Source organism: Spermophilus citellus, assembly GCF_964194105.1.
Source record: "Spermophilus citellus genome assembly, chromosome: 10".
NCBI classification, from domain to species: domain Eukaryota; kingdom Metazoa; phylum Chordata; class Mammalia; order Rodentia; family Sciuridae; genus Spermophilus; species Spermophilus citellus.
In genome coordinates this window covers 38,405,461-38,429,106 of record NC_138197.1, presented here as the reverse complement: position 1 = coordinate 38,429,106, position 23,646 = coordinate 38,405,461, and the positions used below count along the sequence as shown (strand labels likewise).

The window sequence follows — 23,646 nt, the reverse complement described above, 5'->3', positions numbered from 1 at the left end:
TTTAGGCCCTAAATTTTTTTTTCTCCCTTTTAAACAAATGTTATTTAACCTACCATGCATGACAACCTCCATCCTTTCATCCTTTCTCCTTCAAATCCTCCAGGCTGTTGAAAAACCTCACTTTGAAGGTCTCTGTTTAACTATTGGTGTTTGGGACCCTAGTGTTGAGCAAAATTATTTCATACATTTTTATAATCTTACTCATCCTGAGTTTTTGTCCCATATTTTTATAGATGCATTGTATTTATGCATATTGATGAAATTTGTTGCTACATATTTGTACATATATACAATATAACAATACAGTTTGGCCAGTAGCGCTTCCCTCCTCCCTCCTCACACCCCTCATCTTCTGTTTTTGTCTCTCTTTTATGTTAGGAATGTCTCGAGGTAAATCAATGATCAGCTCCCTCAGTATCATGGGGGGAAGTAGTGGACCTCCCTATGATCGAGCACATGTCACAGGAGCATCATCAAGCAGTTCTTCAAGCACCAAAGGCACTTACTTCCCTGCAGTAAGCAGTCTATCTTGCTGTGTTTTTCTCTGAATACTAAAATAAATAGCATTTTAGATTAATCTGTGGGTTTTCAATGACTGTTTCTTTTTTGCTGGTTTGTTTTCTTGTTTTGGATACCAGGAATTGAACCAGGGGCACTCAACTGCTGAGCCACATCCCCAACCCATTTTATATTTTTTATTTTGAGACAGTTGCTGAGCCTGGCTTTGAACTTGATCCTTCAGTCTCACACCCCACCCCCAGCCATTGGGATTACAGGTGTGTGCCACCATGTCCAGCTGTAAAAATAGTTTTTTAATAAAGAATTTAAGTATGTAAGTCTCAGAAGGATTTACCACACTGTTCCTGCTTATAAATATTTCTTTTAAGTTCACTGACCAGCAGCATATTTGAAAGCACTGGGCATTACTTTTCCATTTCAAGTAAAAATAGAATACTGAATGGTATCTCTTAAGAGAATAAGTACCTTCATTTCATGACCTCCCAAAAGAGGAAGGACACCTAGAATTTCTCTTAAATTGTTAATTTTTTTCTAAATATTTAAAATTTTTTTAAAAAGTTACAGGCGTGGTGGCACATGTCCTCTAATCCCAGTGACTTGGGAGGCTGAGGCAAGAAGATTGCAGTACTGATTTGAGTCTGCAAATTAGTAAGACCCTTTCTCAGAGTAAAACATAATAAGGGCTGGGGCTGGGAGAGGTGCTGCATGCCTGTAATCCCAATGGCTCAGGAGGCTGACGTGGGAGGAACACAAGTTCAAAGGCAGTCTCAGCAAAAGTTAGATGCTTAGCAACTCAGTGAGACCCTGTTTCTAAATGAAATACAAAATAGAACTGGGGATGTGGCTCAGTGATTGTGCCCCTGAGTTCAATCCTTGATACCAAAAAAAAAAAAAAAAAAGCTCAGTGGTAGAGCGCCCCTGGGTTTAATCCCCAATATGGCAAAGGGAAGGTGTGTGTTTGTATGTGTATACAGTTTTTAAAAATCAGAACCTAGCTATGCTGAACTTAAACCAGTAACTCACAGATTATAGATTTTCTTTTCCACTTTATACTTTTTAGCAATGATAAGATTGTCTTAGGGAAAGTGGAGCCACAATCATAAAATACTAATTGAAGTCAGTTCTTTGGAAAAGGATTAGTGTTATTATTTAACCTCATGCTTAAAGTTAAATAATTTAACTTAAATATATTATTTAAATTAAATATAAGGATTATAAATATATAAAGTTAAATATATTTAAGGATCAGTGTTAAGCTAACATTAAGTGTAATGAAACACAATAGGAATAAAAAAAGTAAAAGAAAATCCAAGTCTCTCATCTGGAGTAGGCTTATTATTTGAATATGTTAATTATTTTTCTTTCTAGATTTTGAACCCACCACCATCCCCTGCCACAGAGCGATCACATTACACTATGGAATTTGGATATTCTTCAAACAGCCCTTCTACTCATAGGTCATACAGGTATGTACATCCTCTTTTAGTGTAAGTTGAAGTACTTATTAGAGGAAAGTATTCCAGTTGTGGCTTGAAGAAGACCCAAATGAGCAGTTGTTGGTCACCAGATGGAGAATAGGCATTTTGTCTTGGTAATGCTGACTACCTTACTCACAAATCCTTTTCTTTCTGGGCATTTTACATTTTTAAAAGAGTGTTACAGATGCTGGCAATTAGAGTAATGAAGTAGACTCCAGGCTTTGGCAGTGTTTACCCACCAAAATGACTAATTCCAAAATAAATTACTAGTCAGATGTGTGATTGATGCTCTAAGGATAGAATATTGGGGTAAGATTGTTCAAAGAGTTGTGTGAGCTCTCAAACAGCAGGGGTATTAAGAGCACAAAATTCTTTTAAGAGAAGTACAAGGTCAGTTCTTGCTTGCATGTGTTATTGTGATATGGAGTGAAAGATTTCTCATGTTCTTGTATGGAGAATATTAAGACTGGCTAAAATAAATGAAGTATATTTATAAGCCACAACAGGGGAAATTATACATTTATGCTAATTTTGTGAGTCTATAGAGCAAATTGAACAGGTCAGTTACCATTGTGTCTGCCTTATTTCATCTTCCTTGAAAGGCCAGCAGAAAGTCAGCATCTTTGTATTCTCTGTCTTGACATAGTATTATGTCTGTGGGTATCTCCAAATGCCCATGATCATTCAGATAAGATGTCCCCTAGCATTTCAGTTGAATTGATCGGATATAACCTTACACATGGACGAAAATACAATGGAAACTACTTAGAGTATTATTTGAATTATATTTCAGTTAATTATATAAAGCTGTTGAGATAGACTTGGCTCTGAACTAATTGTTTTTATGGTTTATCATACTGTTGATTTCTGCCACAAGTTTGTTCTAAAATGTCAAAACAGAAAAGCAGAAGACTGAAGACCAGAAACTGAAAAACAAAAGGAAAGAACCAAACTTTTATTTTGAAAAAGGAATTTCTTTAATTCAAATTGAATAAAACACTTTGATAACAATAAACATAACTACATGGAAAACAGTTATTATTTAAACATTTCTCATGTTTCATTTAAGCCCAATTTATGTTTGTTCTATATCAAGTCTTTTATCATTTGATGAAATTTTTGTCTCAACCAGAACTTTAAAAAAAGAATTTTGAAAAAGCAGAATTATATTTGGCCTTTTTACTGCTTAGCCGGGACATTTTACCTAGTCTTTGACACCTGATTTGATAGGACCAAAACAAAAGTAGAAACAAAAGCACTACAACATACTATCAACATTGATCGAAAAAGCCTCTGAGAACCTGCTCAGCAGGTCATGTAACTTCTGGTCTTCTGGAAGTCATTTCTTTTGAGACCAGGTAGAGTGGCAGTAGATGGTTGTGTCTTGGAATACTATTTCCTGTGCTCATATCACTAAGTATTTTATAAATTATTCTATCAATTATTCTTGGTCTTGCCCCTTCTCTTGTAGTCACTTTGGTGAGAAAGTTTATGCATAAATCTTTGGGATAAATATGAAATAAGGTACCCATTACCACATTTATAATAGAAAGATACAAGAACTTACATCTAGAAGTAGGAAAGTATGTTCCTCTCGTTCCGATGCCTTTTTCTTAGATAGCCAGGCTACATATTTAGCAACTATGGATTACTTGTAAAGATTTTTTTTAAAAAAATGTAAGAAATATATTAAACCTCTGAAAATATATATTAGAAATTTACTGGTCCTCTATGAGTATTTAAAATTTAACATTTTGAGGTTCAGTTAAAGCTGCTCTTATGACAGTATTCCCGTCTATAGTGAATTAAAACTATTTTCCCCAAATTATAGCAGTTTCCCTTTACTAGTGGTAATAGTAACAGGGTAGATATGCCCTTTAGGTTGTCTACCAAAATTCAGCCTGAATTATGTAATATTCAACTTTTTAAAAAAGAAATGAAGACTTCAAGCATCATTAAATTATTTGTCAGGTAACTATGGAGCATTTAGAGAATGTTGAGGGAATGCTACCATTTGTAGTGTAAAATCCAGAAAAACTCATTCTTCTCATAGGCTATAAAACTATAGCAATTGGTAAGGTCTACTCGATACACTATGCAGAATGTATAACAGACACATTTTTCATGACCATTTAGTATAACTTTGTCTTTTTTAATTTCTTACTTTTTTAAAAATGGTACTAGGGATCAAACCCAGGTCTTCATTATGCTAAGCACACACTTTACCAGCCCAAGCAGAACTTTGAATAGTTCCTTTGTATTTTGTGATAAAGTTTAACTTGAAGATATAAAAGCACATCTAGATTGAATTTACCTCTGATTTCTCATTCTATCCATTTTTACTTACCTCTAATTATGTTTTATTTGCAGATAGGAAAATGCATGTTCTTTTCTCCTCTGCTAATCCACCATTGCAAATTGCTTCTTGAAATGTGCAGATTTAAATTGCAAGTGAAGTTTGTATCTAATGTCCCTGAATTCTGTTAAAGAAAATTGTTTTTCCATAAAACTTAACTCTGCTTCTCTATATTTTCTTCCTGTACCAGCTACAGACCATATAGCTACCGGCACTTTGCACCCCCCACTACACCCTGCAGCACAGATGTTTGTGACAGTGACTATGCTCCTAGCCGGAGAATGACCTCAGTGGCAACAGCCAAGGGCTATACCAGTGACTTGAACTATGACTCAGAACCTGTGCCCCCACCTCCCACACCCCGAAGCCAGTACTTGTCAGCAGAGGAGAACTATGAAAGCTGTCCACCTTCTCCATACACAGAGAGGAGCTATTCCCATCACCTTTACCCACCGCCACCCTCTCCCTGCACAGACTCCTCCTGAGGAGGGGCCCTCCTCCTCTGACTGCCTCCAACATGAAAATGTAAATACATATCTGGTTGAGATCTGGAGGGGGGGAGGGAGCAATTAGAGAAGGATGAGGCAGACCATGTATAGTAAAAGTTATAAAATGGGGTAGGGAATACTGGAGATATTTGTACAGAAGAAAAGAATATTTATATATTTTCTTAAAATAGCAGATTTGCTGCTTGTGCCATAAAAGTTTGTATAAAAAAATAAATTTGTACTAAAAGTTTTATTTTTGCAAACTGAATACACAAAGCATGCCTTAAACCCAGTGAAGTGACTGAGTACAAAGGAAACAGGAATAATAAAGGCATCACTGACCAGGAATGTCTGGACTTTATTGATACCAAAAAAATGAAAAAAAAAATTTTTAGAAAGAAATTAAGTCCATCTCAGAGCAGCAAACCATAGATGCTTGGAAGTAGCCAAATAGCCTTCAGGTTAACTAACATTTGAGGGCCAAGAAGTTAAGAAATCATGAGACAAGGGGAAAAAAAAAAGGAATTAAAACTAACCGTGGACAAAGGGCTTTGTTTTCTCTTACGAATCCAACCATTTTAATAAGGAAGAAATATACTTACAAGAATCCATTCTGGATGGTGGTGCTGTAGGCAAGATTGTTGGTCTGTGAGATGTTGGGGGCTGCATATGTGCACATCTTCTGTCCCTACTTTAGAGCCCACACCTTTATCAAAATTAAAGTTTTCTCTAGATGTTTTTCACCTTGCTGCCTCCCCCAGCAACTTAGGCCATTTGCTAAGAGAACATGGTTTATTCAAGCTTTTTATCTGAGGAATCAATTAAATGGTGTTTTCTAAACTAGGTTTTGACTTTAATATTTCTACTAGCTCCATCCTGCAATAGGCTTAGCTCTTCAATTTGACTGCTGTTTTTGCATAAATGATCAAAAGTTAGCCATATTATTGGTCTTCTTTACATCCAAGATTGTTTTAATGCTCATTAAAATGTCTTTTTACAACACATATAGACAGTGTTTAAAAATTACAAATCTAATCATAACATTTTTGTTGTAAATTAATCATATATCCTTGCAGTACTTTCAGCATATGACAATATGAAAATCATTTTTATATATATATTTTTTTGAGTAAAGCGTTTAAATATGTTCTGGTTATAAGCAATATTAAAAATTTTTTGTTGTTGTTAGTTTATCCCTAATTAACTATTTGTGACATTTTCATGTTCTTTAGACCAGTTTTTCTCAGAATGCTGTCTACATACATACCTCTTCTAATGTGTGACATGAGTTTAATATCTTCTTGTTACCCACTGTGAATAGTAGGTTATTTTGATTATCCACAAGTAATTCTTATAATCACCTCATGTATTTTTTTGTGTGTTCTCTTTTATCTCGTTATGAATTGAGATAACTTAACAAATTTAACAATGGGGTTAAATTGAGCAGATAAACTATAAATATCTCAGCTGTCAGAATTTGGGTGGAGGGGAATGATGGAAGTCTCTCACATGCCCTGCCTGACCTGCTGTTGTGTGTGGTACTGGGGCTGCTACATCTTCAGCTATCAGGGCTGACCTGTGGAATGATTCTAGCACTGCTGTGCCACCTTACCAGAAATTGGTTTCCTGCTTTTTACTTGTGTCTAGCATTTCTCTGCTAAAATTAAACGTGTTTTTAAACTAGCATACTTTTATCTTACAGGTGTTGGTTAGTTAGTCATTGAGTGATTTTAAAATTCAATCCTGAAGAGGCCCCTCTGGGTTTCAGGAGCCAAGAGAAAACAATAAAAGAAAGGATTCACAATTGTAGCAGAGGTGAAGTAATTTTTTAAGCAATTAAAAAAATACCTATGTAAACAATTTAAAGAGGGGAAAAAATGTGGTTTCAGAATGTTGCTCAGATTGTTGGGGGCAGCTTGATTTTACATTTAAATAAATGGTAATCCATCAGTGTCTTGCATTTCAGTCAGACAAGCATTACTCTTCCTGTTGGTGGAACAAAGTGCTACTAGTCTTAAAATGAACGTTGAACTTGTATTCTGTGACACACAGGGGCACAAATGAAGATGGAAAGGTTAGCAGTAACTGGGTATCAATTAGAATTTGAGAATTCTATATGTTTACATTTTTAATGTGCATCTTTATCTGGTGGGCTTCCCATGTGGAAACTTGCACTATAATGAACTAAGAAGAATATTGCCTTGTTGTATCTCAGTCCAAATGCTTGTACTGCGATGGCAATGGCCTCTTCTTGCAAAATACTAATTTGTGTGCCAATTTGTTTGAAATTATTTGAAGGCAGTTCAGCTTAATCTCAGTATCCTCTTTCTGGGGTGGTTGAAATGGATTCTTAATATTTCTGAGAGTCCTTTTTGATGAGAGTATTATCAAATTTGGGGGTGATTTGTTGGTTCTCAGTTTACATGGACAGTTATACTAAAGTAAACTACATCTTAATTGTTAAACACAGAGCTTTAATTGGAAAAAGTGAGGAAAAAAATAAACTCGAAACCACAAATCAGAAAAAGATTTAAAAAGGGGGGGGGAGTTCTAAATTTGGTGTATTGCTAGATCCATCATTCAAGAGGAAAAATGAATAAAATTTCATTAGAGTCATTAAATATACAAGTATCCCTTTTGAACCTGTATCTTAAAGTATGCCTCCTTTTGATTCAGTTAAAATTATCACACAGCATACCTTCTGTGCACTACACATTGAAATGGTCTTTTATCACTAAAGTTCTGGACGTGGCTTCTTAAGGTCCTTCTTAACAGTGGCCCAAGGAGTTTTGTTGGTGAAATAAGAGAAAGGCACATTCACAGGGAAAAAAGGAAAAAAAAAAAAAAAAACCCTGTTGTTGGATAGAATTTTGTCAGTATTAATTTTTCTTCAAGAAATTTTAATTGTAGTTTTGGCACTTGGTGGCTCTCTTTTATATGGTGTGTCACAAGATATCTGGTTAAACACAGAATATTATACTGTTACTTTAATTTTAATATAAATACGCTTTGTGATGTACCACCAAGAGATAGATGATCCTTGAATAAGTTTAAAAACGACTGTTCTAGGGCTGGGGTTGTGGCTCAGCGGTAGAGCACTTGCCTAGCATTCGCGAGGCCCTGGGTTCGATCCTTAACACCACAGCAAAATAAATAAATAAAATAAAGGTATTGTGTCTAACCAAAAAGTAAATATTAAAAAAAAAAAAACATCAACTGTTCTAGAGGGACAATAGTGTATTAGAAATAAAGACTTTAAAGTACATTTTCATCTAAAGTAAGCCTGTAATTTGGGAGGAGGGAGCTTTGAGCAATAGAATTTAAGGTGGACAGGTCTTATTTTAAAATACTCTTAAGTCAATAATTTGTACAAGGGCAACTCATTCCATATTAAGTTGTAAGAATAGCCAGTATCTCTTAGGTAGCAGTGGCCTTGGGGGAAATATCTTTTGTTTTGCTGTAAAGGCACATTAATGAAGACCATTTCCAAGAACTTTTCAGGTAGTTAGTAGCTGTGGCTTACCTTACCTGTAATGAGATCCTTTTGTTTGTGTGCCCTGATACCAAAGATGATTAATAGAACTGGAGAGCCTTGCTGTAAGCAAGCTGCTTCTCTGCAGTTAGGTGGGTTGCTGTTGATTCCCTATGTAGACCTTGCTTAGATTAAATTCCTATAAGTGTAGTTTTTAAAATCTTTTTTGTTTCTTGGAGGGGAAACCTTACAAGATTCTGAAACAACAAACTTGGACTTCTCACATTCCCAAATAGGCCATTCTTTTAGTAAATGTAAGAAATCCATAGTTTGAGGTATGGATATGGGTGTGGAAGTATCAGTTGACAGGCATTTCAGGATTTACAATTGACACTATACACTAAATGTAGGCACAGACTAGGTCCTAAAGAAGTTTATAATCAAGTATTGTTTAAAACTTACTATGCAGAATTCTTAAACTCAATAAATTTAATTTTTATTTGTTGTTCTTTTTCTTATCCCAAGCCTAAAATAGGCCAAGAGAAATAACAAATAATTTTAGAAAGTACTGGTAACATGTGTGGTTATTGGCTTCTGGTATGGCACTGTATCATATTAGTCTCAAAATTTGGCTTTTGAAATTCTCAGAGTTTTAAAGTAAAGAACTTTGGGCCTCAAGCATAAAAGTACATGTTTTTAATTTTTAAAAAATTTAAGTTATGAACATTATGAATCCATATTGTGAGGATGTTTCTCCTTGACTTGATTCCACATGTTATTAGAATAATCCTGTACCTGACTGGAGGGGAAGGTAGATTCTTAGGTTCATCTTAATGACTTAGAAGCAAATTATTGACCCAACTCTTCACCCCCTTTAAATCCAGGTAAACTAATCTGTTTTCCTCACAAGGCATTCTTAATCTACAAACTAAGTGGTTGCTTGTACTCAGGAGTGAAATATGGACCTAACATAAGCCAACTGTTAGACTTCCCACTGTCACATAGACTTTGCCCAGAAGTTAACACCAAAGAATATAGATAACATGCTTTTTTTTAACTGTCCATTTGGGTTATTTTGTTTTTTAATCATATAAGGTCAGGGGATATAGATATGTATCAATATATTAATGCCTCAATATGGGTACTAAAAAGAAAGTAAAGCAAGTATTGTTAGTTCCACTATTACATGAAGTTAATTATCTGGGTTAGTGAGGGAAATTTAAGAAGAGGAAAGAGGATACCATGAAGCTTAAACTGTACTAGCCTTACTTGCAAGTGAAGGATCTGGTGCTGCTTTCAGATGTTTATCCTTTATGTTTTAAAATTTTTTCTTAAGCTTTAATCTTTGTCATTGTCTTAAAGTCAACTGGTGTTTCTATGTTCATCGACTTTGGTACGATGGTGCTTTGCAAGGATGTATTTATATTATAATGGCCAACATTTGGTCAGCCCTTGTCCACTTATTCACTTCCCCCTTTTGTAAAATAAGTGCTTTAATTATAAACTGTATAAAACTACCTTGTATAGATTCCCTTTTTGATTATTTCAATAAGCTGAATTGTAACAAATGAAATGTTGATTTTTATAATAAAACAGTGGAAAAATAAGTGTCATTTATTCTCATCAAGAAATTAAAACAGTAGATGGTGTGCTTTGCTGTGATATGAATAAGATTCCTGTGTTTCAAATACAACAAAACCCAGCTGTATTGGCTGTATTTCTTCTAGATTTCTATTGCCCTAGAAAAGACAGACTTGAGAAGGTCTGTTGCCCTTGTCAGCGCTGAGGGTACCTGTGAGTGGTAACAGAGAAGGAGGAAAAAAAGCTGTGCTTCAGGACTGCTCTTGCTTTCACTGAACTGGAAGGAGTCCTGATGTGGACTCTAAGCAATCCTCTTCCATTCCCCTACATCTGCTTATAAAGTGAACATTACTTGTCCTGATGTAGAGCCCAGTATGATATAACACTTTCCATGAGGGTGGGTTGTGGTAAGCCAATAGGAACCTGAACTACCAGGTTCTGGCTTGAGTCTTGGTATACTGGTTTGATAGCCAGGGAAAAAGCTACTTGTTTTATTTGTAGTAGTAGACCTCAAATGTCAAAAGTGTAAAATGGATCTAGTATGACCAAGTATGCTTACCCTGGTGTTTGCTGACTTATATTCTTTCCCCTGAAGGGAAAAGCTATACAAACCATGCCATTCCCAGTTAAATCAGACAGGCAGAACTCTGATTGGTTTGCCTGAATTGAAGATGGTCTCAAGAATGGGGAAAACCCTAGAATGTGGTTTGTGCCCTTTCCCCAGATAGATTTTTACACGGTCCTTTTTATTTTCATTGCCTTGAATATGGTTGTCTTTTTTTTTTCTTTTGGTGGTGCTGGGGATTGAAACCAGGGCCTTGTGTGTGCAAGGCAAGCCCTCTACCATCTGAACTATATTCCCAGATCCTGTTTGTCTTGTTTCTGTAACTTTAATTCATATGATAAATTAATGTAGTCAGATCTCTCATCATTTATACCATTATGCATTCTGCACAATTCCTTTTCACTATTTGGAAGATTTTCTGCTTTGAGATTTGCATCTGCAAATTAAGATTAGTCACAATAGATAAATGGTTTCCCCCAACAAAGAGACTAAAATAAAAGACAATTTTTAGTAACTTTTTACCTGCATTTACTGTACACCAGGCACTGTTGTCTTCCTCCACCACCACCACCAAGTGATTAATGACCAAATTTAACAAGAAATGTCAGGTTTGAGCATGAAAACCTCCAGTGCAATATTTTGGTCAAAAACAGGTTGGCAGTGGGTACTAGGACAGAGATCTAGATTCTAATGTTAGGTTCTAATCAGTTGTCAAGGCATACCTGAATTCATTCTCTTGGTATTTATTTCTTAGTTGTAGTCTCTAGTGTAGTTACCTGAGCAACTCTCATCATTGATCAGTTCCGCCACCAAGTCTAGAGAGGGCCTTTCACATGAGGCATTCAAGGAGCCAGGTGTAAAGTCAAGTCTGCTGGAGCCCAGATACCTGTGTGGTATTCTATTCCATGCAGATCCCTACTGGATGCCTCCTTTCCCCTGGGTCCTGGCTCTGCTTGCCAAAGGAATTGACACCTTTTGAAATCCAGACAACCCCATGCCCATCTTACATCACAGGCTCTATAACAGATGGGAGTGATTACTTTGAGAGCTTTTAATAACAATTTCTCCACTAGATATATTCTATTCCTATGTCAGTTTTAGTAACTTGTGTCTCAAAGAATTTGTCCATTTCATCTAAGTTATGGAATTTTTGACATAAAGTGTATCCCTTATCTTTTTAATATTAGTTTTCATTTCTGATATTGATAATGTGTGTCTTTGGGGTTCAGAGCACAGTAACCCCCAAATATGGCACCTTTGCATACTGAATATTTTAAGCTGAGAGAATTCAAGAATAGTCTATTCAAGAATGGTCTCTCTGAAACTCCCTCATTTCTTCCCTTGAATCAAGGGGGGAAAAAATCCAGGCAGTATTTTCTGATCTTCCACTGAGGCAGGTCCCTCCCTTTAACCAGAGGAAAGGAACATTCTTATCTTTGAAGACATAGGGTCTCTAAAACTAACAGGACTTGCTAACTTTCCCCAGATTACTGTTAGATCATATCATTTGTGCTCTGTCATGTTTTTCCACAACTATCTACGCCTGTTTCTTTCAGTATTTATTCATTTATTTATTTTTGTGGTGCTTGGGATTGGACCCAAGGCCTTGTGCATGCTAGGCAAACACTCTGCCAGCTGAGCTGTATCCCCAGCCCTGGGACTTCATTTTCTTTATAATAACGTTTGTCACGTGAGACATATTACATACATTTGGTGGTTTCCTCTTATTAATCTACCGTTTGTTGTAGAGACTTTGGTCATGAACCTAGGAGAAGTAGAGAAAAAAGATTCTTTTTTTCTTCTTTTATCTGGATTAGTCAAACTATAGGAATATTAGTATTATTTAGCTTTTCAAGAAATCATCTCATAGTAGTTGCTTTTCCTCCCTTATGTGTTCATTTCTACTTCAATGATTTCTACTCATTTCCTTCCTTTTACTTACATTGAGTTAATTTTGCTAGCTTCTTAAGATGGAAGCTGAAGTCCCTGATTTTAGACCTCTCTTTTCTGATGTAAACACTTAAAGGTAAACATTTCCTTCCCAGCTTACTTTAGCTATATCCCATAGATGTTGATATTTTCATTATAATTCAGTTCAAATATTTTCTGATTTTACTTGTTTCTTCTTTGAAACATGAATCACACAAAAATGTGCTTAATTGGGCTGGGGATGTAACTCAGTGTAGAGCACTTGCCCGGTACATGTGAGACTCAGGCATTTCTGTACCATGTGTTATTTTAAAATTCCATAATGATCAAACTATGTTAGCTTTCTGTTACTATAACAAAGTCCTTGAGATAATCAACTTATAAAGAGAAAAGTTTTATTTTGGCTTGCAGTTCTAGAGATTTCAGAACATGATCAGTTGTCCCTGTTACTTCTGGGCCTGTAACAAGAAAGCACATCATGCCAGCAGTGCATGTCAGTAATTCACCTCATGACTACAAAGCAAAAGAAGAGAGAGGAAGTGTCAGAAGTCCTACAATCCTGAGGACATGCTCCCAATGACCAAAAGACCAAACAACAACAACAACAAAGCAACAATATATTTTGTCCATAAAGTTCTGTAATATCCTGTCATCCATCTCTATAACCTTATTTTTTTATTTTTTGGGGGTGGCAGGGATGGAACCCAGGGGTGCTTAACCATTGAGCCACATCTTGAGCCTTTTTAAACATTTTGAGACAGGGTCTTACTAAGTTGCTGAGGCTGGTCTTTTTTTTTTTTTTAAGAGAGAGAATTTTAATATTTATTTTTTAGTTTTTCGGCAGACACAACATCTTTGTTTATATGGGGTGCTGAGGATCGAACCCAGGCTGCAAGCATGCCAGGCGAGCGTGCTACCGCTTGAGCCACATCCTCAACCCTGAGGCTGATCTTGAACTTGTGATCCTCCTGCCTCAGCCTACTGAGTTTCTGGGATTATAGGCATACACCACTGCGCCCAGCACTCTTTCCATCTTATAAAACTGAAACTCTATACATTCATTAAACAATAACTACTCATGTCTCTCTTTCCCTAGCCCCTGCCAACCACCATTCTATTTTAAATCTCTGATTCTACTACTTTGTGTACCTCTATAAGTAAAAACATACAGTATTTGTCCTTTTGTGAGTGGCTTATTTCACTTGTTATAATGTTCTCAAGGTTCATATGTGTTGAAGAATTATGTTAGAATCTCCTTTTTTTTTTTTCCAAAGAGAGAGGAGAGAGAGAGAGAGAGAGAGAATTTTTTTAATATTTATTTTTTAGTTCTCGGCGGACACAACATCTTTGTTGGTATGTGGTGCTGAGGATCGAACCCGGGCCGCACGCATGCCAGTCGAACGCGCTACCGCTTGAGCCACATCCCCAGCCCCAGAATCTCCTTTTTAAGGCCAAGTAATATTCCACTGGGTATACATACCACATTTTGTTCATTCATCCATTAATGGGCAATTAGGTTGCTTCTGTGTTTTAGCTATTGTGGAATAATGCTGCCACAAACATGGATATACAAATATCTATTCAAATTTCTGCTTTCTATTCTTATGAGAATTACACCTAGAAGTGTGATTGCTGTATCAGGTAGTAACTCTTTTTTTAATTTTTTGAGGAATTGCCACAAAACTTTTTTTCCACAGCAACCATCGGTTATTGGATAGAGTGTTCTGTATATATCTGTTAGGTATAGTTTATTATGTTAAATTCTTTATTGGCTTATTTTCTGATTGTTCTATCCATTATTGAGAGTAGAATGTTGAAGTCTCCAACTATTATTTTAGAACTATTTATCCCTTCGATTCTATTGGTTTTTGCTTCCTATATGTTGATGATCCTGTTAAACATAAATGTTTAAAATTGATGTGCCTTGACCTGTAATGCTAGCTACTCAGGAGGCTGAGGCAGGAGGATTGTAAGTTCAAGGCTAGCCTCTACAATTCAGCAAGAACTTGTCTCAAAACAAAAAAATAAAAAGGTTTGGGAATGCAGCTTACTGGTAGAGCACTTGGTTAACATGCCTGAGCTCTGGGTTTGATTCCAAATAACAACCATAACAAAAATTTATATATCTTCTTGCTGTATTGAACTTTTTTAACAATAATGTCCTTTGTCTCTTGAAACATTTTTTGATTCAAAGTTTAGTTTGTCTGCTATTAGTATAGCCACCCATGCTCTCTTTTGGTTACTATTTGCATGAAATGCCTTTTCCATCTTTTAATTTCAGTCTTTGGATTTAAATTGAGTCTCTTATAGATAGCATATAGTTGGACCCTACTTTTAAATCTTTCTAATTTCTGTCCTTAGTGTTCTGGTTAGGATCTGGATTGTCCTCCGTAAAGCTCATGTGTTTAAAGCATGCTCCCCAGAGCAGCAAGGTTCACAGGGGGAGCTTTTAGACTCTGACTTTATCACTGGAGAGCTGAATAGACTTCTGGGGGCTGGGCTCTAGTTGGAGGAAGTGGGTCACTGAGGAAGTGCCCTGAAAGGATCTGTCTTCTTCCTGTTCCCTACCTCTCTCTGTGCTTCCTGGCTGCCATGAACGGAGTAGTTTTCCTCTGCCATATCCTTCTGCCACGATGTTCTACCACTCCTCTGGCCCAAGGAAGTGGAGTTGGCTCACCATGGACTAAACCTCTGAAACTGGGACCCAAAATAAACTTTTCCTCCTCTAAGTTGCTCTTATCAAGTATTTTGGACACAGGGATGAAAAGCTAACACAGAATTTAATACATTTACATTTAAAGTAACAAAAAAGGACTTGCATCTGTCATTTGAGATTTGTGATATGTCTTGTAGCTTTTCCCCATCCTCATTTCCTGTGTTACAATCTTTTGTGTTGATTTTTTTTTTTAGTAAAAACATTTAATTTCTCATTTCCTTTTGTATATATTCTGTAGCCATTTTTCTTTGTAACCTCCATTGCTACACTGGACTTTACATTTAATATCCTAAAGTTATAACACTCTAATTTTTGTTTATAGCAGCTCAACTCCAATGACATACCCAAAACTGCTCTTTTTCTGCTGTTTCACAAAGTTCCATCTTTATGGATGTGTGCCCCCCAAATATAAACTGTTTTAAAAGTATTAGTCTCTTAAATTATGTACAAAGTAAAAAGTGGAGGTCTGAATCATTGTCACAATAATAGCTTTTATAATTACCTTTATATTTACCTTTGTGGGCTCTTTTATTTCTTCTTAGGGTGGCAAGTTACTGTCTAGTGTCCCTATATTTTACCCTGCATAGGACTCCCTTTAGCACTTCATTCAGAATGGTCTAGTGGTAACTAACCCCTCTCTGGCTTTTATCTGAGAATTATTTTCCCTGTCATTTTTGGCAGATAGTTTTGCTGAATGTAGGACTCTTGATTAACAGGATTGTTAAATTGTAGAACTTTGAATATATTGGCCCATTTTCTTCCTGTTCTCCAAATTTTCTGAGGAACCTGCTGATGGCCTGACTGAGGGTCAGTGATGAGTCCTTTCTTTTTACTCTCAAGATTCTCTGTCTCAAATTTTTATTAGTATGTATTCAAAGGTTTCTTTCTTTCTTTCTTTTTTTTTTTTTGATACCAGAGATTTTACCAGGGGTGCTTAACTACTGAGCCACATCCCCCAGCCCTTTTTTATATTTTATTTAGAGACAGGGTCTCCCTGAGTTGCTTAAGGGCCTTGATAAGTTGCTGAGGCTGGCTTTGAACTCACGATCCTCCTACCTCAGCCACCTGAGCTGCTGGGGTTACAGGTGCGAGCCATTTCTTGGAGGCATATAGTCACATCTTTCATCAAATCTGGGAAGTTTTCAACCATTATTTCTTCCAGTGTTCTTTCTGCCCCTTTCTTTCTTCTGGTAGTCAGTCCCCAATGAGCATGTTGGCCCACCGATGTGTCTCACATAGCATTATGCTCTGTATGCCTTTCTTCAGTTCTTTTTCTCTTCTTTTTTTTTTTTTTTTTTTGAGAGAGAGAGAAGAGAGAGAGAGAATTTTTTAATATTTATTTTTTAGTTCTCGGCGGACACAACATCTTTGTTTGTATGTGGTGCTGAGGATCGAACCCGGGCCGCACGCATGCCAGGCGAGTGCGCTACTGCTTGAGCCACATCCCCAGCCCTTCAGTCCTTCTTTCTGCTTCTGAGGCTCAGTAATTTCCTTCATCCTATCTTGAAGTCCACTGATATTTCTTTTACCTGCTCGAATCTGCCTTTAAATTCATCTAGTAAATTTTTCTTCTCAGTCTTTGTACTTGTCACCTTTTGAATTTCTTTTTGGCTTCTTTTTTATGTTGACAGTCTCTTTATTGATATTTCTGTTTTGTTGATACTTCATATTCTTGGCTTTCTCTATGTCTTTCTTTAGTTCTTTGAACGCCTTTTTTTTTTTTTTTTTTGGTGGAGCTGGTTGTGGGGGATGCCAGGGATTGACCCCAGGGGCACTCAACCACTGAGCCACATCCCCAACCCTATTTCGTGCTTTATTTAGAGATAGGGTCTCACTGAGTTCCTTAGCACCTCGATTTTGCTGAGGCTGGCTTTGAACTTGTGATCCTCCTGCCTCAGCCTCCCAAGCTGCTGGGATTGCAGACAGGCATGTGCCACTGTGCCCGGCATTAGTTTTTGAACATCTTTAACATAGTAGTCTGAAAGTCTGTCTAGTAGACCTGCATTGAATCTTTATTGTGATTGGCTTCTGTTGAATTTTTTTCTTTCTTTTCTTTCCCTTGGTGCTGCAAATTGAATCCATGGTCTTTTACATGCTAAGTACACACTCTACCACAGAGCTCCATCCCCAGACCTATTTTTTCCCTTTGAGTCAAATTTTCTTCATATGTCTAGCAATTTTGTTGTTAAAAACTAGACTTCTGAATCTGATAATGTGGTGTTTCTGGAAATTAGATTGGCCCTCTCCCTCGTGTTTGGTGGGGGTTGTTTTTGTTTTTGTTTGTTTTCCTTTTTACTGTAGGCTGCCTCTGCCATGGATCTGCCTGAGGTGTAAACTTAAGATCTTCTTGAATCTTTTGAGTCTGTGCCTCTCTGTGGATATGCAAGGTCACTTTTTTTTCTTTTTAATCTTCCCAGTATATACAGTTGCCTTTGAATGTCCCAGTCTTTTCTTCTTTGGTTTCTTATTGGGAAAAAAGAGAGAAATGATGGGGAGGAAAAAAAAGAGGTTCGGGCCAATTTAATTTCTTGAAAATCATTTCAGTCAGAGCCAGAGGGGCTTGTAACCAACTTGGGTGGGGGAAGCAAAGACAGTGACTGCCCCTCTCTTTGCACCTCTGTGACCAAAGCACCCAACAGCCAGAGCACAGATCCCTGATAATGGGAGGATGAGATCCTTTTGTTTCCCTCTTGGTTACCCCAAAGCTATGTGCAAACTGTTCCAGGAACCAGTGTGCCATTCCTTTCCATGGAAAGGAGATACATAAATGTCAGTTTGTTCAGAGCTGAAATGTCAGTTAGCTGCAGTTTGCCTGTGGAAGCCTTCCCCTGGATGTTGCAAGTCTTTAATAGACTCCAGAGTTCCCATATAGTTAGTTACACCAGATAGATTCTGCCAGTGTTGTTTAGATGGGTTCCAGATTTCTGGTGCTTCCTACTTTACCATCTTACCAGAATGCTCTCTTGTCTTTTATTTATTTATTTTTTATTGTCATAAATTTTTCTTCACATGCTGTGAATATCAAGTGTTGTTATTCATGCTTTTTATTTTTTTATTTTATTTTTTTTTGAATTTTTAATATTTATTTTTTAGTATTTGGAGGACACAAAATCTTTGTCTGTTTGTGGTGCTGAGGATCGAACCCGGGCCGCACGCATGCCAGGCGAGCGCACTACCGCTTGAGCCACATCCCCAGCCCCTATTCATGCTTTTTAAATGGTCAGTTATCTTTTAAAGAAATTTAAATATAAGAAAAATATTTTTATTTACCCACATATTTTTTGGTGTTCCTCCATCTAGTATAATTTTCCTTCAGGCTGGAAATTTCCTTTGATATAGCTTCTACTGTTGGTCTGCTCATGAGAAATTCTACTTTTGATTGTCTGCAAATGTTTTAACTTGACCTTTAACTTGGAAAAATTTATAACAGCCTTGAAGAGCTATAAATGACATACAATAAACGCATGAGTATGACATACGCAGTGACAGGTTTTGTAATATTTACAAACACCCATGAAGCAATAAAGTAATCAAGATAAAGAGCAGTTCTATCACTCCAGAATACTCATGCCTCTTAAATCCCTTCTTCCCATTCCTTCCTGTCCCTAGGCAACAATGATCTATTTTCTGTCATTTTTGTTTACATTTTTTCTAGAATTCTACAGAAATAAATTTACATAGTACATGCTTTCTTTTTAGTATCTTTTACTTTGTGTAATTATTTTGAGATTCATCTGTGTGACAGCATATAGCAGTAGTCACTTGTCTTTATCATTGGATAATATTCCATTGTATGGATATGCCATGATTTACTTGTACATTATTCTGATTGTGGACATTTGAATTGTTTTCTGTTTGGATTTTAACAAATAAAGCTATTGTATATATTACAAATTTCAGTCTATGTTCCTTTTCTTTGAGTGACTTCCTAGCAGTGAAATAGAGGAGTCACAATATAGATGTTTATTTTATGCTAAACTTTGAAGAAACTACTGAAATATTATAACATTTCTCTCCCACTCTCCCTTCCCTCCTTTCTTTCTTGTGCTAGAGATCAAATCCAGGACCTCACTTATGCTCAGCAAGCACTCTACCTCTGAGCTACATCCCCAGCCTCATTTTATTTTTTTTTCTTTTCCAAGTACTGGAGATTGAACTCAGGGGTACTTTACCATTAAGCTACACACCCAGCCCTTTTTATTTTATTTTTTCAGAAGTTTGAGCTTTATATTTTTTAAACAGAAAATTGTATACTTTATTTTTATGTGGTGCTGAGAATCAAACCCAGTACCTTGCATGTGCCAGGTAAGTGCTCTACCACTGAGCCACAACACCAGCCCCCAACCCTTTTTATTTTGAGACAAGACCTTGTTAAATTGCCCAGACTGGCCTTGATCTTGGGATCCTTCTGCCTCAGCTCCCATAGAATGGGGGAGGGGGGCTGTGTGCTACCATGCCTGGCCCCCAAATCTGTTTTCATTGAGTGAGCTTTGCTAGTTTCTGTCTTACAAGAAATGTGACCATTTCATCTGTTGTTGAATTTTTGCATGAAAATATTTATAATGTTCTCTTACTATCTTTTTATTATCTGTAGAACCTAGAGATATTACTTCTTTCATTCCAATAATTTTGGACCTTCATTTTTTTTTTGTTTTGTTTTGGTTTTTTCCTCCCCTCCCCCAATCAGTCAGGCTGGAGGTTTTATTGATCTAACAAACCAACTTTTCGTTTCATTGATTTTTCATAGTCTGCTCTTTGATTCTCCTTTTTAACTTCCTTTCTCATACCTTTCTTGTGCTTTTTCTAGTTTAAATTGCAAGCTTAAGCTGGGTGCGGTGGTGCATGCCTATAATCTCAGCAGTTTAGGAGGGTGAGACAGGAGGATCATGAGTTCAAAGGCAGCCTCAGCAACTTAGAGAGGGCCTAAACAACCAGTGAAACCCTCTCTCTAAATAAAATACAAAAAAAGTATTGGGGAGGTGGCTCAGTGGTTAAGTGCCCTGAGTTCAATCCCCAAGTCCAAAAATAAATAAATTGCAAGCTTAAGTAATTAATGAATGACTGTCCTTTCCTAATGTAGCTGTTTACTGCTATAAATTTCCCTCTGCTAAAGTACTAGTCTAGTGCCTGTAACAAATTCTGGTATGCTGCACTTTTCTTTTTTTTCTTTTCTTTTTGTACTTGGGATGCACCCAGGGCACTGAGCCACCTCCACAGTCCCTTTTAGGGTTTTATTTATTAAAACCCTTTTAGGGTTTTATTTTGAAACAGGATTTTGCTATGTTGTCCAGGCTGGGCTCAAACTTATGTCCTCCTGCTTCAGCCTGCCCAGTAGTTAGGATCACACATGTGCACCACTGCACCTTACTTTATCTTCATTTTTAAACCATCTTTTTGCTGGGTATAGAATTCTGCGTTTAAAGGGGGGTTTACACATACACACACACACACATTAGAGAGGTTTACTCTATTTTCTTATATAGTCTCCCAAGAAGTTTGCTATCATTTGAGTTTTTGTTTTTCTGTATACAATACACCTTTTTCTCTGGTTATTTTTAAGATTATTTTCCTCCTTATCACTGATTTTGAGCAATTCTGATGTACCTGGGTGTCATTTTCAACATGTGTTTTATGCTTGGCACTCACTCAGTTTTGGGGGTTCTGTGGATTTACAGTTTTCTGTGAGATCTGGAAACTTCACTCTGCTTACAAACACATTAGGCCATTAGAAGTCCTATGATTTGGGTTACAGCTCGGTGGTTGAACACTTGCCTAGCCTACCCAAGGCCCTTGGTTCAGTCCCCAGGACCACATGAAGTCCTATGATTTACTGTTGCTTTGGTTTTTTCCTCCTGCTTTTATTTTAGATCTATTGCTATGTCTTCAAATTACTTGTCTATTCTTCTGTAATGTCTAATCTGCTATTAATGCACCCCAGTGTACTTTCTTCTGAGGTACTATAGATTTCAGCTCTGCAAGTGTGGTTTTAGTCATGTTTATAATGTGTACTTTACATATTCCATCATTCCTCTGGCTTATTGAACACACGGACTACAGTTAACAGTTTTAGTGCCCTTATCTAATAATTTTATAAGTGGTGTTATTTCTAGAGTGGTTTTCTTGTTTTCTATGTCTCTACCTTTCTTCTTCCTTGGTGGTTCTGGGGTGTGAAGCCAGAGCAAATGTTCATGCCCTGCAAATGTTCTACTAAACTACATCACTAGCCTGATATCCCCCCTCATTATTAGGATCACATTTTCCTGCTTCTTTGCATTCCTTGTAATTTTTTATTATATGCCAGACATTGTGAGTTATCTGTTGGGTGTTGGATATTTTTGGCAATCCTATACAACTTATTAAATTTTGTTCTGATATGTAATTGAGTTACTTGATAAATTTAATCCTTTCAATTTTGGTCTTAGTCTCTACTGAGCAGGCAGAAGAGTGTTTAAGACTATTTTTTTTTTTTTTACATTTCTGAGGAGAAATTCTTTTGAGTATTCAACATGTTGCTGAAATAGGTACTACTCCTGTTATGTGTAAGTTTGGAGAATATTCCTTTAAATATTTTCAGGAGGTTCTTTCCCAAGCCGTGGGTAATTTCTTCACATGCATGTACTGATCAGTACTCACCTCTAGACATAAAGGGAACCATCTGCATGTCTGGAGTGTCATGTGCCAGTCTTTTCTCCTTTATCTTCCCTGCACACATTGGCTGCTTTGGCCCTCCTGGACTCCCAGCTCTCCCTGCTCCACTGAGAAAGACTGCTGACCCCTGAATGGGTTCCCCTCTCTCTAACATGGCCCGGAAACTGAATGTGCAATACTCTAGAATAAAAGTATGAGCTCACTTAGTTTCTTACCTGTCCAGGTGGTAATCATGCCAATGTCTTGAAAATTGTTGTTTCATTTATTTTGTCTGTTATTTAGTTGGTTCAAGAAGGAAATGAAATCTGATCACTACCACTTCATCTTGACTAGAAGCTGCAGATTATATTGGAAAGACTTGGAGAACTTGTAATGACTATGCATATCTTGGGCCATACTCCAGTCATATATTGATTTACAAGCAATAAAAGCAAGGCTAGGGTATGGTTCTGCAGTTATGTGCCAGAAATGTGCCTGGCATTAGATATACAAAGCTAAAGTAGATATAATGCTGTTTATAAGAGTTTATAATCCTCTGAGAAAGACTGGGAAAAATCAGTTCTTGTGGGACACTTGTGTTAAGTATAACATATATATGCAGAGGGTTTTGGAACATTTATAGGAGGAAACTCATCCAAATAGAGCCCCCATGATATTCAAGGCAGAGTTAGTAAATGGTTCAGGGGAGAAATTAAGTAGTAAATTTGGAAAGATGGGCTGGAGTCTTTTGGATTAGTGGCAGTAGGGGGAAAGGAGGCAGGCAGGCAAGGACATTCAAGCAGAGAGAACATCACTCATTCTGAAGGCTCCAAGTGCAAGGTTGCATACTGCATTTTGGAAACGGCAAATAGGTTGGCATGGTTAGATTAAAGGAGGAGAAGGAGAAGTCTTTGGCGTCTCCATCTGTAAATAGACTCCTTTATTCCTAACATTTGTGACTTTCACATGACAGAATAGAAGAATAACGCACTTCATTGTGATAAGTTATTGGAAACCAGCTTCCCCTTGAATCTGAAAGTATGTCTGATTGACTTATTTATTTTTTTGTTTATCAGAGTTTTGTTAAGCATCTATTTTATGTCAGGTTGTATCATAGGCGCTGGAAATCCAGAAATGTGTAAGACCCTATAATATGATAGTATTTTTTAAAAGCATGACTTAAACACTATTGAACATATTTCACTTATTAAAAATCTTCATTCTGAACAGTATCCATTTCAGAAAATCAGTGACTGCTTTGAGAGAAGAGTACATTTTTGGCTTAGTGGAGGGCTCATACATATTAAGGAACATAAGCAATCACTTAACACTACACCAAGGTCAGTTCCACTTTATGTAAATTAACTCATTCGATCTTCACAGATACCCTAGTATCATTACTATTATGTTAACCAAAAAGACACTCTTTCCACAGTAGTCTTTCTATGTGTTTATTTTACCAGCTACTAATCATTATGCTACCACCAAGAATAATAAAGGAGGTTCCAGAGGCCTTGTGAAGTAGAGGTATGTCAGGGAGATGCAGGTTGAAGGCCATGGGGATGGTGCTATTGTTCTAAATTGAAGTCTTTCAAAACTGCCAGAAAATGTTTTGAGAAAAGTGGCTCAAAAAAGCATCTATAGCTGTATCTCCCCCAAACTAGTGGACACAGTAAATTTAAGAATTTCTTTCAGCTATGTCTGCTAATACAAATAACAGCATCTTCCTAAAGGTAGGCTTGAAATGTCATTTTTTTTAGACCATTCCAAGTGTAGTTTAAAAAATAAATAGTACTAGAAACTAAAAAGTAAACATGTGCATGATTTAGCATTTCATCCTTGTGAGGTCAGCAGACATCTCCAAAGGAGCTAACAGAAGCAGGAGGATGGTTTCCGTTCTGAATGTTTGAAAGCA

At 36.8% G+C, this 23,646-nt stretch overlaps 1 protein-coding gene across 1 annotated transcript in view; it reads left to right on the top strand.

The window, feature by feature from the left end:
* Positions 1–9,941, top strand: part of LRP6 (LDL receptor related protein 6) — a 186,384-nt gene extending 176,443 nt beyond the window's left edge. The window contains exons 21-23 of the mRNA XM_081311482.1: positions 379–515; positions 1,888–1,985; positions 4,544–9,941. Of these exons, the coding sequence (XP_081167608.1) occupies positions 379–515; positions 1,888–1,985; positions 4,544–4,838 (530 nt within the window). The 3' untranslated portion in view covers positions 4,839–9,941. The remainder of the gene's footprint in view (positions 1–378; positions 516–1,887; positions 1,986–4,543) is intronic.
* Positions 9,942–23,646: the final 13,705 nt, after the last annotated feature.